This window comes from Channa argus, chromosome 15 (genome assembly GCF_033026475.1).
Source record: "Channa argus isolate prfri chromosome 15, Channa argus male v1.0, whole genome shotgun sequence".
Taxonomy (NCBI): Eukaryota; Metazoa; Chordata; class Actinopteri; order Anabantiformes; family Channidae; genus Channa; species Channa argus.
In genome coordinates, this window is record NC_090211.1 from 6,161,750 (window position 1) to 6,177,659 (window position 15,910).

Here is a 15,910-nt window from a genome sequence, read left to right on the forward strand (position 1 = left end):
CATACTTTAATAAACAGTTTCCTGTCCTCAAATGTTTGCAGAAGGAGAATGGGTTAATTTTTCATAGGTGAGACGTGTATGTGTATTTGAGAAAATGACTTACTTTCATTGCATGCTTTTTTTTTTAAAGGGGGGGTGTTGTACCTGCTCCCAGGAAACCACATCTCTGTATCAAAGCACCACACACACAAGACAGGAACTGCACAGGAAAAGTCTTTATGCATCAGATACTATCTGCATCTGATTATGAGTAAATAACAAGATAACACATGGTTTCCCTGTAGCCGTCTTTGCAGAAATGATGTTATAAAAAGAAAAACAAGAAGCAAAAATTCACAGATGAACATGAGACTCTGGTGATAGCAGCCACATGTGGTGATAATTTTGTGCCATCTGCTGGAGAAACAGCCACACAAACAGATTACCTGTTAAACAGTTTATTATACAACAAATAGTTTCTCATCATCATAAAGTCTTTATATATGCAAATATATACAATAATGGAAAATGTGTAAATTAGAAAATCTATTAAAAAATAAAATATAGTGTGCAAGTAATAGTTAATCATAATTTAAGTTTAAAAAACTTTAGCAATTTCAGATTTTTCATATTTAACAACAGAAACATTTCTCCAAGACGAAAAGGGTTGATGTGATTTCAAGATTAAAGTATGAAAACTGGAAAAGTTCTTGGTCTACAAGTTTAATCCAACTCAAATCCCTCATCCTTTTTAAAAATGTGTATTTATTTAATTAAAGTCTCAATTCACAACAACCACAACATGTTTAACAAAGTGCTACATAGTCGTACTGATCCACTCAGCTAAATTTGGCTTCTACTCTTCAGGCTTTGCAGACTAAAGTGGGAGATCTGCAGATAGAAACTTTTGAACAGGGAGTCTAATAACTCAATCCTACGTCACAATTTTGAATCAATAAATACCTGCTGTGTGTTTCTCCACCTAACCTGCAGATATGGAGAAATAATGAGGCAACGGCTCAGTTAAAAGTCCCTTTAAACACATGGCACCTGGGCCTGCACAGAAGAGGTCCATTCAGTGACTAAACAATATACACTGTATGTCCCCATCTGGTAGGTGAAGCACCAAGAGGTGCCTTTCCCATTCCTGTCAACTCTCTAGCATTGCCTCTGCAGTGGATACCAGTGCAGGAGTGCATGCAGTTTGCAGAAGTAAGGCAAAGACTTGACACTTAAAGCCACAATTAGTTGCCTTTTTTCATTTTACACATCAACAAGTATCATTACCCATTAGTTCATTTCTGTGAAATGCAGTGTGACTCAGTTTCAGTTTAGTTTGTCAGATCATTGTCACAAAATGTACAGGATAATATATATGTCCTATGTCCACACTCAGATGCTGTTTCCTCTGATCTAGTCCGGTCTGGCGTTTCAGTCCTATGAGAGAGAGTTGCCAATGACCTTCCTCTTACGTAGAGTCACTAAGTCATAGAAGGGGTCCTTGGTCATACTCGCCCTGGGAAAGAAGATTAAGAATAAACATAAAACAAATCTGAACAACTTAATAGTAATATATTTTTCATGACTGACTGTTTGTGACCTCTAAGGATAATTCCTGTCATTTTCACTCGTTGTTGACCACCAACTGATAATTGTTAAAACAAAACGTTTGGCCACATTAAGTCTTCTGTCCTGAAGAAGCCCAGTATGGATAAAACTGGTGAGAGTGTTTTAAGACTTATCTTTTTTTTTCTCTCTCTCTCATTTTTTGGTCATTTATTGTTCATCTACAGAACAAGGGCACCTTGAGGTTTTCTGAAGCTATTGGAAGCACGACACAGTCAGCACAAGGCCTCTCTGTTGACCCTTTTCATGTTTGCTTTGTTGGGATGTGTGAAATGTCAGAAAATAGTAAAAAAAAAACTTGACCCTGAAAATATTTGGCATTTTAATCTTTATCCAAGCAATCATAGTTCAAACATTCATTTTCCTCTCAGGGTGAATTGTAATAACTTTGGTGGCCCATTGAAATTTCATCCAGAATCTTCAAAAATAGCAGTTGTAAGCAGGTTCATGTGATAAACTAAGATGGTGAACCCCTACTGGCTTACACAGTAATATTACACACAACCAAAAGAAATTCAGTTTTTGGAGTTTTTTGGAAACAGCCCAACAGAAAACCTACTTTAACACACAATCAGAGAAATAAACAATAACAAATAGATAATACTGTAAACGAAGCTACAGGCAGCAGGCAGCTCAGAGTAGCATAAAGACAAGGGGGAACAAGGGGAAACGGTGAGCTTGGCTCTCTCTGGAGGAAACATAATCCACCTACTTAAAACTCACTTTTAACCTAAACAATATCTGAAGTGTAAAAAAGACATTTTTGTTATTATAGGACTACTTTTTGGCCATTAGCAGTTGCCAGGAACCAGCTGAGACTTCAGGAAAGTACTGGTCTCAGCCAAGAAACTGTTCAACACATATGCGCTGTGCTTCGTTTCCTGATGAAAAACGTTCAGCATCTTAGCTGCTTGTTTAAACTCTTTGTGATAATCTTTCCAAACTCGACAAACACTGTCTCACTGAGACACGTGTCCAGCAAGTGTTCTCACCTGATGGCATCTATCCAGTCGTCCCGTTCTTCTGCACTGGCTGCGCTGAGCCTATAGGACTGGTGTTTGCCCTGCACCACTCTGCCTTTGTTCTCAGTCTTACAGGCCTTGATTTTTTGTCCTTTGGGGTTGTATAACTCCAGACAATTCTGTTCAAACACACACACACACACACGTAGCACCATCAGTCTGTGCATATGCTTTGCTTTTAATAGTCTTCTGATAGCCTTGTGATTCACTGTTTTGAATGCTTGTGTTAGAAAGTCATTTAGCAGCTGCTGTATGATTCATTACATTCTGCATGTGTAAAGAAGCTCATCACTCCTTCATACACTCAGATACTGAAACTAAATGGTACTGTAAAATACCGGTTTGCTTGTCTCTTGGAGCTTCCTCACACACAGGTTCTCCAGAGGAATAATTCCAATTGGATCTTTGTCCTAGAGGAGATAAAGATGGAGATAAAAGGCAGTTTTAAGCTTTAAAGCACCCAAACAATTATCTTGTAGCCTAAAGTCTTTTTAGCAGCATACTTACTGTTGTGTATTCAAAATAGTACAAGCAGCTGTCTGTCAAAATAAACCACCTCCGCTTCCATGTTTTGACGCGGCCGCCTTCAACGCAAACCAACAAACAAACAAACAAACAAACAAAAACACAAACTATGAAAAATAGGCAGAGATACAATCTAAGAGTCCTGGAATAATCTGTATTTTTTTGTGTGTTATAAATATTATCATCTCACCCATTTTAAGGAGCCAGCCCTCTCTGTCCGGATTGAAAAACGTTAGAGTGAGGTCGTTCCCATCATCCTCTGGGATTTTGAATGGTTCACTGCGGATGCTCGTATACAGTTTCTGAAAGACATATCAGAAGAGAAAATAATTTTCAACATCACATTTTCAAACTAAGGTTTTCATAAAATGGATCGAGATGGTAACAGCAGAAAAACTGACACAATGACAAAGCCCTGTGTTGAATAATTTTGTCAAATGTTAGCAGACTGTAAATATGTTATTTTGGCAGTAAAGCGTAAAAGATGAACATTTAGCGCTTGAGCTTTGGGCATAAAGAAATTATAACTACAGATTAAATACAAAAACTCCCTCTTACAACTATGGATTTTTATGCCTTTACAACATCTACAAAATGTGGGAAACTTAACCACTTTTTTAATATTATGGCCTGTCATACTGGAGAATAAGGATGGACAAAGCTTAAAAACAGTACATTTAATTAAATTTCTTCAAATTTGGGGATTTTCATGCTATCAGACAGCTTTAAAGATTCTCTACTGAAATTTCGAAGATTTTTAATACTTTTAACCCTATTAGCAATGTGGCTCCAGGGAAGTCCAGACTGAAACATCTTAAATATTGGACAGATTACCAATGAAATTTTATGACACCCCCCCAGAGGATGCACTGTAACTGTGTAGACAATAGCACCATCATCAGGCCAAAATTTCACTAATGACTATTGCCTCATTAAACAACAGCACAGTGAAATGATTTGCAAGCCTCCAGACGTTAGTCGTTCACTGAAAGCTTGAGCTGCTAGATTGGATGTAGACTCTTATTTTTCATAATATATTTAAGTACATGCTCATTTCATGGTGGGCTAAAAAGGGGGCAGCCATGGCTCAGCAGGAAGAGTAGGGCATATATACAGAGCCAGCAGCAGAGCCTCCTGTTCACGTCTGAGACAATTGACAAGATAATAAATCCCTGAATTCCCTTAATGTCCTCACAGGGATCAGTAAATTATAAGGCAAAGGCTGGGTATAGATATTTGTATGATAAGTGTAATGTAGAAAATATTCAGCATGAGCTCTTGAGTATATAATGAATAAGAAATGAATAAGAGACTAGTTTTGGCAGTAGCAGCTGACCGTAAGCAGCTCGGTTGGGAGATCTTCTCCGTTGTTGATTCCTCTGTTCATAGATACAAATCGCTGCAGACTGGGTTTGTCTTTCACATTTGGGTTGTGGAGACTTGTGTTGAGCATGATGATGGCAAAAGACAGGATGTAGCAGGTGTCTGTGCACACACACAATGCACAAAAACCACAGTGAGTTTTCCTCAGCTGTGCATTATTATCATACTTCAGCTGCATAAATTGCACCTATTAAAAATAATAGGTTCCTGTGAATGTTGCCTGAGTAAAATGAGTTAAATTGAACTGTCAACTCTGTTTAGTGAGGGAAGTATGTTGCAGTGAGAACAGAAAGTATAAGTGGCATAAGTATAATTCTTTTTTATAGGGTACATTTTCTTGTAGAATATTTTTCTTAAATTCCATTTCATTTTAACAGCTTAAAAATAAATGAAAGAAACAATAATTAAATTTAATAGAACCCAAGTACATAAATGTACCTGTGGACTGGAAGACCCCTGGGTTACAGTCACAGTAGCGAGTTGCAAATGCCTCCATCATCCTGTCAATCTTCTGAGCTTCTCCCGGGAGACGAAAGCTCCACAGAAATTGCCTGCAAGACAGCAGACATGTAAGACACAAAAGTGAGAATGTCTACATTATCAAAAAAACAAAGGCTGAAGTAAAACTGCTGCAACATTTTGTGTTCACTTCCACAATTGCTTGTATGTAAAAGTTATTTGTTGACACAAACCTTAGCGCCTGCACCAGATTCAAGTCTGAGAATTCATGTAAGGCCACAAACGCTTTTAGTACCTCCAGTTGCATTTCCTCCCTTTGCGAAAAGCAAGAAAACAAGAGATGATGATAAAAGCTAAATGAAAAAAAAAACATTCTATAAAGATCTATTTCAACTATTGTGTTTATAACACCATCAGTGGGGGGAGGGGGAGTACTCGCACACATAAGAGTGGCGTTGGTCTTATCTAATGAGGCTGAAAGTGTCCCTGCTACGCCATATCAGCTATGTGAGTACTATACTGTACCTTTCTCCCAAGAAGTTGCCGATGCCCGTCTTGTTCAGTCCTTCCTCTTTATACAGAAACTCAGCCACAGATGCTGCTCGCCATTCAAGCAGCTTATTTTCAACCAAATATTTGACTCCCTGCAGCAAGGGAGCATTGGAAGTTAGACTTGTATGAATGTTATGAGCATGCAAATCAGAAAAGTTTATGTTTAGACACTGGTTCAGACTGATGAAGCATGATGGATGTTAGGCTTGAAATACAAAACAAGTTAGAGGTTATACATGTTTGGAGAGCAGCAAATAAGCAAGCGTTTGTGTAACATGTTGCCCACAAGTTGTGTTTGAATTCTTATCTGCGCTTCTAATCCTCCTTAATCAGTGACATCAAACATACAGAAAGTTTCCCTCTTCTCTTTCTGAGTCACTATCGAGACAAGAAATGTTGAATATTGCGTGCTGTCATCTCTCAATGGTGCTCAGAGCAGAATCTTCAAAATGTGACCCTGACTGCACACTCATGCTAAATGGTTTTTCAAATCAATTCCTCTTTAAGATGCCCTTGACCCTAAGAAGTCTTCTCATCCACCCACTCGTCCACATCCTCAGGGCTGAGAACAGACCGGTCACAGGCCGAGGGACTGTGTTTTAGCCGAGGAAGAAAGACTGAAAAGATGGAGGTCGCTTGTGGTGAAGTGGCGCTTCTGCCCCACTTCAGGGAACAGGATATGGTTTTTCTCGCTATTGCTCATCCTCTGCGTCTGTGCCTAAGCCCCATTTGCACTTTAGCATTTCTACACACACGTACACAGTGCTTGAATCCACATCCGCTCAAGAGATTATCATGTCATCTTTCTTCTGACCTTCATTTCAGAGTAGCTGAAGTGAGTGAAAGTTTAATTTCACGTACTGTACCTTTTAATGTGACTCAGATGGATCAGATCCACAGTGTTTCCATACTACTAAATGTATTAATGTGTGTCAGGACCAAAGATGGCGCTGCACACTCTGTGTTTAGTACGGAGGACTATACTCAAGTGTTTTGGTCAATTGCAGCAGCACATGATTTCTAAACAAATTTAGCCAAAATTTCAAGTGACAAAAAAGTGTTTATTTAAAAACCCATCAGCGCAAGAAATTAAATAATTCTATGAACATTGTTTTTGCCTTTTTGAGTTTATATACAAAAATATGTGACAAACTCACCAGTTTGTAGTCCATGTTGAATTTCTTTTTCCCTCGCAAGAATTTCCTGTTTCGCACAACATTTTTACTGCAAAAAAGGACAAAAACATACTACAGTCTTAATAATAAACAAATAAATTCATATTTCTATACATTTTTAACAGAAAATCAGGTAACAAATAGAGATCAAAATTTGCAAACCTTGTTTCAATGTTTGTAAGCAAAACTTTGCTAAACTGTTTTACTTGCTACTCTTTTACTAGGATTATACTTAAGGATTATACTAGGTTTTTGTAATATTACATGCCCTACACTCAAGATTTACACAGTATTACATTTTGGAATCTGCTAGCTATACATGCATACATGACATGAAATAATGAAGCATCAAATTCATAATCTTTACTGATGATAAAAAATTTAATCAATGCTATATAAGTGTAAAGCAGAACTTATTTTCACTTGACAATGATGGCCAAAGGTTTTTATTTCTCATTCATTAAAAAATGACTAAAATGAATTCATCAGAACATTTTCTCTCATTAGCTGCTTATTTTTTCATCAAGTAGTGGGTGTTGAGGCTTTTAAGGTTTGTGCAGCGTTAACGGGAAGCTGGTTGTCGTGTCAGTAAATACAGTTGACACAAACTGCAGTTTCTACATCACAGTGTGAATTTATTGCACACATAATATTATCACATTTACAAATCAGCAACAAAAGCAGCAGGCAGTCCTAATATGTAGTTAGGCAGCTGCATGTACACTTTCCTAAAATGTCACACAGCAATTTTCTTTATATATTTTTTTATCTCTCACTGTGCTCAATAATGGTGCATTGTTACACTCAGAGCTGCACGACATGGCAGCAGACCTACATTTTCTCCTCCATAAACCTCCACGTGCTTTATCTGTAAGTGGGTTTCTATCCAAATGTAGGGTAAGTGTTTACCACATTTAGAGCAAATTATCAACTAATGATCATTTCTATCCACTACAACCATGAAAATAGTAGGCTGGCAGTTGGCTTGTTAAAATAGATCTGGTGGAACTTTATTTGCAGTTACCCGCCATTAAAGTATGACTTCAATCCTTTTTTAAAGTAATTGTACCATCTGAAACCACAACACAGACCCTAGCTCAGGTTTGTACCCAAAACCCAAATAGGTTTTGAGTGGAGGGCTGTGGCACAGATGAACAAGCTAAACCAGGCTGCAGGCTTAAAAGCAACCAAACATGAGTAGAGATGATTCAGTGTTGGTTTCAGTGGTGATTGTGAACAATATGATTTAATGACCAAAGATATCTTTAAATTGTTGCTGGTAAAGAGACAAGAAAGCATAAACATTTGCAAAGAAGTGAAAATGTGACATATCTGTATATGTTTAAATAAATAATTGTTAACGCTTGTCATTGCTGATCTATTATCTTCTGCTTCTATTTTTTGTCTGTCCAACATACTGTAAGTCACATGATCCATGTGCGTCATGATGAGTTAGCTTAATTTGTATCCATTGCATCTGCATGTTTTTTAACTATTGCAGAAAAAGCTTTTTTTTTTTTGCAGTCTTATGAGATATTAATTTTTTTATAGTAATAGAACTCAGATTTTCTTAAGTGAATATTATAAATAGATCTAAAAACAGCAACTGGTTACCAAGCTTTGATCAGCTGTTGTTTAAGGTGTGGGTATGTGTGCAGGTGTGCAGGGGGCTTAAATTCTCTAGTAGTGCAGCTAATATGAACAGATTGAAATTTAAACAAGCTAACAAGCTTAACTTAAGTTAATGGATAAGTCATTACAACATCAAAGGAAAGTATTAATGCTGTATTGACCCTGATGCTGAAATAGATACGTTTAGGCTAAATGTTATTAATGCTACGTTGTACAAGTTATAGAGAAAATATAAATAGTTGAAAAAATTGCTACAATTGATGGTTAACTGTTATGTATGAGCAGCTGACAACAATTAGCTAAAGTGAAGTTGAAATATTTGAAATAGTAAGCTTAAAGCATAGTAAACTGATGAAAAGGGTAATAATAATGGATGAAGAGTTAAACAAATATTAAAATACTAAAATTAAATACTAAATTACTATATTATTAATTTACTAACTAAAGACAGTTAAAAATAAAGGATAAACAGAGAGTTAGTGGATATGCACAAAATAAATTGAGGTGCTTGTATCCATCTGACAGGGCTGAGGGAGCTGCTGAAAAAATGTCCACTACAGTGTGTAAAAAATGTTTCAAAACATTAGGTTGAAAGGTTCGAGTAGCAGGTTCAAACTGCAGCTGAAACACGTAATGGAAACTTTTTTGAGCCAGTCTAATAACCATTGGAATCCAGCTGATCACATGACTTTATGTGCAGCGTGGGAGACTAAACTGCATCAGTGTCACTTAAATAAGAGGAAAAGGGCCATGCTGACTCATAGAAAAACTGCTCGTACTCACCTCTGCTCCTTCAGTTCAGGGCTGTGGATTTTTGGAACGATGTAATTTCTCTCCAGTCTCAGCTTCTGGAAGAGCGGGTTGAGAAAGCGAGGTGTGAAGTTAGCTCGGGATCAAGGTTTATTACATCACACGTACGCACCGCATCACAGACTCAATGCTGCATGACTCATGGCCATTTTGTCCCTCCACAGTTATAAAATAACCTTCGAATCCTTTACATATCAATTAAACGTCGAGTGAATGAAACACCCTTTTTGTGCTCTGTGAAAAGCTCTGAGGTTGCCAGGAGTGGGTGCACAGAGAGGAATAATGATGGATTTCGACCTAAGACCTTGGAGAGCTTTATTCATCAGTACCTGAATATCATCCAGCAGCTCAGTGTTGATAGTTTCGCCCGACCTCGTCTCTGCTGTGTAGAGTTTAGGAGGAGCTGTGGGGCAACGAGAGGCATCAGCAATAGGACAGTTCAGAATGGTGGCAGTATGTCTAATGAAACAATCAGCAGACAGGACTATGGACTTGAAAACCTCTTTCAGATGCCAGCATGCATCACAGCTTTAACTTTGTGTTCAGAGAATGGTTCAATGAAAGAACCTAAAAGCTAAAAATAGAACTTCCTCTCTTCCTCTTTTTAATGAATGAGGAGGGGTCTTGCTCCATCAACGTGTTGTCTAAGCACAATTCCTAGTTTTTATAGCAACAGAACATTTGTTAAGTCTTATTGCTGGATAAACAAACTATTAAGTATCACAGTTCCTGTATAATTTAAGCATAAAATAACAAGACTGTATGCTAAATGCCACAAGTAAATAAAAGCACACGAAAGCATAAATGATTTTAGATCAAATCTAACATCATTTCAGTTTTAAATTATCAAAGTTTGTAAAAGTTTGTAGTATAGGTGACTGTACATATATACACTTTAAATGTACTGCGGCTAGTAATGAAATGCAACTACTATTGCTTTCTTGAAGACATAGGAAAATAAAAATAACCAACATATTAGCAGTGTTTTCATTTCATTCTAAAGACTAATCAACGCAAACGATTTGACCACAAATCATCTCACAAGCAAACTTGCTGTTTGTTTTTTTCGCTGTAACTCTTCAGCATAACACAAATTACTTATGAAGAGTTAATAAAAACCTACCTTTCCCCCAGAGGAAACTGTCTCTTCTGCTTACTGCCATGTTGTTGGTGCACAGCGACTGAACGGCTGCACAGGAAATTCAGTGTCAGAGTGAAAAGAGGGCCGGCGCTGCCATTCTGAGAGCACTGAAGAGACTCCTGAGTTCACTCAACAGTTCTCCTTATATTTCCAGTGACGTACATCAAAGTGTAGACTTACAGACTGTGTGTGCGTATGTATGTCTGTGTGTGTGGACATTGTCTTAGGTAACACAAATCTTATTCAGTCCCTATTACTTAAAAACATCCACTCTTATTACGCAATGTTAAATTAATTTTTGCAAATACTAATTCTTCAAAAGCTACACTTACAAAAACAGTTAAATGAAAAAATAACTGGCACAGGAAAAATAAACGATGTCGCTGCACGATAAAGTGAAAGGCCTAGTGATGATAAAATGTACAGTAAAAAGCAAAGGTGTTTGGCCCGTGTTAGCTTTACTGTTTTAGGTCTCCTTATTAAGATGTAACCAGAAAATATTTTTCCCATTGTTAAAATAAGCCCCCGTTTTCAAGAAAACATGGCTTCTACAGGCAAAAGTCAGTGTTGGTTTGACCTCCTTTTGCACTCAGCACATCTCGAATGCAATTCTTGACACTGGCTGGAGGTCTTCTTGAGTAGCCAGATCTCCTGGTACATTGTAACAGGTTTTCTTCAGCAATTCCCAGCCTTCTTCTTTAGACTCAGGTTGTCTTTCTCTGTCCACATGATCCCACAATCATGATCTCTGGATTCTGTGGAGGCAATGATCATGACTGTCAGTGTTTTATCAGCTGTTAATTTCCAAATATAATTGTACTGCATTAGGATTGGAATTATTGTGATGTTGAAAACCCAAATAAGAAAAACAGAGACTACAGTGGAAATGAAGGGAGCATAGATCGAGCAAACAAATGTATTACTTTTTTAAACGATTTGATGTTGTAGCTTACATCAACACCCCTGCAACTTTAGTAAAGGGTCACCATTCACTGCCCCACAAGTCCCAGCTATCATTTCAGACTCCTACATAATCTCAGTAGACAGGTGAGGAGACAGCTGAACGATATTTAGCCCACAAAGGCCACAGGCCTTGATAGAGTCAGGCCTCTCACTATTGAGGGTAAAGAGGTGGAGGTTGTAATGGATTACAAATACCTGTAAGGCCACTTAAACAATGAACTGGACTTTGAAATGATCTCTACAGCAATTTATAAAAAAGCACAGAGCATTATCCCTGTGGAGATTCCAGTCTGCAGTCTGCTGAATGTCTCCAGCACCATTCTGAGGATGTTTGATGAGTCTCTCTTGGCCAGTGTCATCTTCTATGCTGTGGTCTGGGGTAGCATCATGAAAGTGGATGATATCAACAGACTGGACAAATTAATCAGGAGGGCTGAATCTGTTCTGGGGTCCCTGCTTGACCCACTACATGTTGTAGATGAGCGGAGGATGCTGTCTACTCCCACCCACTGCACGGCGTTCGGACTGGACAGGGAGGAACATAAAGGCTAAAAATATTACCTACCAAGTGATAACATTAAACTGTACAACTTATCCCTCTGTAAGGGAGGAAGGAGTAGAATTCATATAGGCCTTAAGTGTTAACATTTTCACCAGTTTTGCAGCTTCAAACCATGACCTCCATTATCATGGAGATCATGCCTCCAAGTCCACAAAAGCCATTCCTGATCAAGGTTCCATCCCGCATACGGCAAAAATATTCACAATATTCTCTGTGTGACACCAGTGCTAGCTGGACTTCAACAAAAATGTCACCACTGACACTGTTGGAAACAAAAGGAAAGATTAAGGAGAGAGATACATAGTTGTAACCACTGCCAGGAGACTAGCCACCTGCTGGTAGAGAGCTGGGAATCAAAAAATAAATAAATCTAATAAAAACGCAATAATTATTATACAAACATAAATGCGTGCAGTGTAAAGGTGAGTAAACTGAGCTGTAGTATTGAGAACAAAAGCAAAAGGGTTCACAATTAACCTGTGTGACACACTTCGCCTAATAATTATAAAAGCATGAGATATCCAAACAAGCCTAATATAAAGCAAGAGTAAAATAAATATTTTTGCTTTTATTTCTGGCCCAAAAAGGTTAAAGACATGCTAAGAGCAACGGGAAGTCACTCTTTTAAGATTTTTGTGTTTTTTGATACTATGTATATACTGTATGTCCTATATTTTCTTAGTTGTATTCTAATGTACATTTAATCAATTTCCCTATGGGACCAATAAAGTAGTTTGAATCTTGAATCTTGAATAAAGAAATAGAAATATGATCATGATAGCAACAATAAACAACAAGTTTATTAGTGGCTTAACACTTTTGCAGAGTCTACCTGGTAGAGATAATTCAATGTGAAAGTATATTATCTCAAGAAAAAGTTAACCACTCAAACTTACAGTACTGTACATACTGTACTGACATGTGTACTGAAGTGTTTGGTCATTTCACATGACACATTGCTGCAAAACAACTAGCCATTTCAGCTCAAACAGAAAGAAAGATGTCAGAAAGATGAATCTTGATAATATAAAAATTCACATTGCTTGTAGGCAAAGATATTGGTTTGTATTAGTAACTACAGCAGAACATACATGAATTACTTGTGAGCAACAGAGGAGGAGCTAATTTAAATATCTGTCTTTAGTGTTGGGCATATGGGTTTGTATTACCATGTTTTATCAACCTTTATCAACTAATGAACATATATTAGGGTCTGTATGCACAGAATCTGTAAAAGTAACTACAAATAAGTGTACTCAAGTAAAATGTATAACATTTACCTCTGAAACACAGTGGTGTAGAAGTTTAAAGTATATCATGATAAAGTACAAGTTAAAAGTACATGTACATTTACTTAACTACAGTACTTTCCGCCACTATCCAGTTTTGACATGCTAGGGCAAAATTAACCATGTCATTTTTTAAAGAAGTGTGTTCCTTAACAGGAAACCTGACCAGTAAGTGACATCTTACATTTCTGAATGTGAGACCCCACCTAGTGGGACTTCTCCTTTCTCAACATTTTAAGGAGTGTTTCATCGAGGGTTATTTATTTATTACATGCCATATTTGTAGGCTTAAAAGAGAAGAACTTTAAAATTTAAGGCTCTTTCTTTGTGTGGTCTTTCAGCTTTTAGTTATCTTTGTAGAAATGCTTGTTCATGTTTTATATTTTGTTATGAACAGGCCACAACCAACCATAAGTTAGTCCGTCTCTAAAAACTTGGCCTGCCAGTGGCTCTCATTCCCTTGGTTACTGCAGCCTAAAAGCAGATCATTAAAATGCTTCAGAATACTGTCCGCTTGCTTAAAAAAGGAAGTAATATTCTTAAACAACTGTGGGCACAGCAGTTTTTAGCAGTCAGGAATTAGAGGATGTGTGTGGGATCATTTTCAAGTTTACCTGAAATGATCTCCTTGGTGTTTTAGAGCACGAAAACAGCCTTTTGTTGTAACGATTTAGCAGCCTGAAGTGTGCGTGTGCGTCAAAATAACCTGCAGTGTGTGTGTTCATGGTAGTGAAGAAACAAGTCACCCTTTGCAACAGTGTGATTTACTGATGTGTTTTTTATAGTTTCGACAATGTAACTGAGCGTTATAGAAAATAAGATGCACCCACAATACTTGTGGGTGGGATCCTGTCACTGACAAAGAATTTTTTTCTTATTACCTTCCTCATCTCACACTTGCAGGGCACCTGATTGTAACCATATCTGTCAGTGAATGAGCCTACCATTCTGTAACCCATTCACAAAGAGACAAAGCCTTATCCCAGAGAGACACAATGAAGCAAGAGAGACAAGAGTCTGAGTGGAAGTGCTTTTAAGAAAACCTGATCTTTTATCTGTCATTGTTACTGGTATTCTGGTACTTATACTATGTAGATAATATATAGTTATAGTATACTTTATACTATATATATATATATGAAGGACGATATAACCAACTGACAGCTAATCGAAACTCTTCCTTTTAGCATACTAGTTCATATGGCTGTATAATATATGTGCATTACAGTCACTGGGGAAAGTAATGCTTTTTCACATCCACAGTAAATTTAGAGCAGAGACACACACACACACTGTGTGAACAGATAATGCAACTTTCATACATAAACTAACAATAGACAAGAGCAACGCCTGTGGTAACTGTACAAAAGATAGTTACAGGTGTTTAAAATTGGTGCTTTAAAGTTTCTACGTACAGTACAAAGATATTGATATCTAAGCACAGGTCAAAAATAAGTCAAAGCTTTCAAAGATAAAAACTAGACTCACCCTAACTAATTTACATATTGATTACAAAAGGCAAATACACAGAAAAAATAATAATGAAAATAATAAAACTAGATTTTTTTTCTATGCTATATTACATATTTGAACACTAATAAATGTATTTTTTATGCTTATTTGTACAATACTGTATTTTACCGGTCTTTCTCAGGGCCAACACAGAGACTTTCACACTTACATTCACACACAATTTACAGTCACCAATTAACATGCATGTCTTGTGTGTGTGTGTGTGTGTGTGTGGGACTATCTGCTGCTCATTGTGCAGAGACTGTGTAAGACTTGTGTGCCGGTGGCTTTGCTAATTAAAATCTTTATGTTTTTATAATTATTAGAACATATTGACGCAGGTTACGTGTGAACCATTTTTCTTTTGTTCTTAATACTACAGCTCAGTTTACCCACCTTTACCTAGCACACATTTATGTTTGTATAATAATAATGCCGTTTTTAGTAGATGTTTTTATATTTTGAGTCCCAGCTCTCTACCAGCAGGTGGCTGGTCTCGTGGCAGTGGTTACAACTATCGCTCTCCTTAATCTTTCCTTTTGTTTCCAACAGTGTCAGTGGTGACATCTTTGTTCAGATAGCACTGGTGTCACACAGAGAATATCGTGAATATTTTTTTAAAGGATTGAAAATATGACATAAGTCATGTTAAAGGTACTGTATATCTAAACTCCATATGTAAATGCAAGTACACACTGATTATACATATTTATTTATTTTTTATTCATAGAAAACTGGCACTATTTAAAGTCTTACTAACCCGTTAAGAATTCTACTTCATTTATGAATGTGTCATGAACACAGCAGTATCTCTGGAGGCACGTTATTTGTGGTATGATAAAAATTCAGGTGCTTCGTCCAAGTTTTAGCAGTTCAGTAGTTAGTGAAGGAAAAGTCACATCATGGATTGTGTCATCTCTACCTTGCTTGCTTTGCTGTGGCAAAAAGTGTGACATGTGACTCCTCACGCTCCAAGAAATTCTATGAGTAAAAACACCTGCTAATGTGGACTGGAGTAACTCCAATTAAATCAGGTCAGTTCCCATTGGTGACAATTATTAGAACTAGTAGATGTTTTTTATTATAATAGACATAAGAAACTTCCAGCTACAGCCTGTTCTACAAGCCTTATCTACAAACCTTTATCGTCTTGCAGTCCTTTCTATCATTTGATTTTATTGTCCATATTAAAGGATGGTATAATCCCAAACAGGAGGACCTCACGGAGTTGATGCTGATCTGTGTTGCCCTGGTAACCTTTCCTCTCTCTCCCCTCCTCT

General features: G+C 37.2%; 1 protein-coding gene across 1 annotated transcript; it reads right to left on the bottom strand.

Annotated features, from left to right (window-relative positions):
• Positions 1-216: 216 nt before the first annotated feature.
• cyth4a (cytohesin 4a) lies at positions 217-10,419 on the bottom strand. Its single transcript, XM_067476907.1, has 13 exons — positions 10,287-10,419; positions 9,493-9,566; positions 9,137-9,201; positions 6,704-6,770; positions 5,520-5,638; positions 5,228-5,308; positions 4,974-5,086; positions 4,489-4,637; positions 3,343-3,454; positions 3,135-3,211; positions 2,966-3,037; positions 2,598-2,746; positions 217-1,495 (listed from the first exon to the last, which is right to left on the bottom strand). The coding sequence occupies exons 1-13, from the start codon at positions 10,324-10,326 to the stop codon at positions 1,417-1,419; spliced, it is 1,197 nt and encodes a 398-aa protein (XP_067333008.1). The 5' UTR covers positions 10,327-10,419; the 3' UTR covers positions 217-1,416.
• Between the last annotated feature and the right edge of the window lie 5,491 nt (positions 10,420-15,910).

What these genes read in the sequence shown, in the direction of transcription:
- cyth4a (XM_067476907.1), bottom strand. Translation starts at nt 10,326, where the DNA reads ATGGCAGTAAGCAGAAGAGACAGTTTCCTCTGGGGGAAAG. An exon ending in AATCTGGTGCAGGCGCTAAG is followed by an intron (nt 5,087 to 5,227) that starts GTTTGTGTCAAC and finishes GCTGTCTTGCAG; the next exon opens with GCAATTTCTGTGGAGCTTTC. An exon ending in TCCCAACCGAGCTGCTTACG is followed by an intron (nt 3,455 to 4,488) that starts GTCAGCTGCTAC and finishes TATGTCTTTCAG; the next exon opens with AAACTGTATACGAGCATCCG.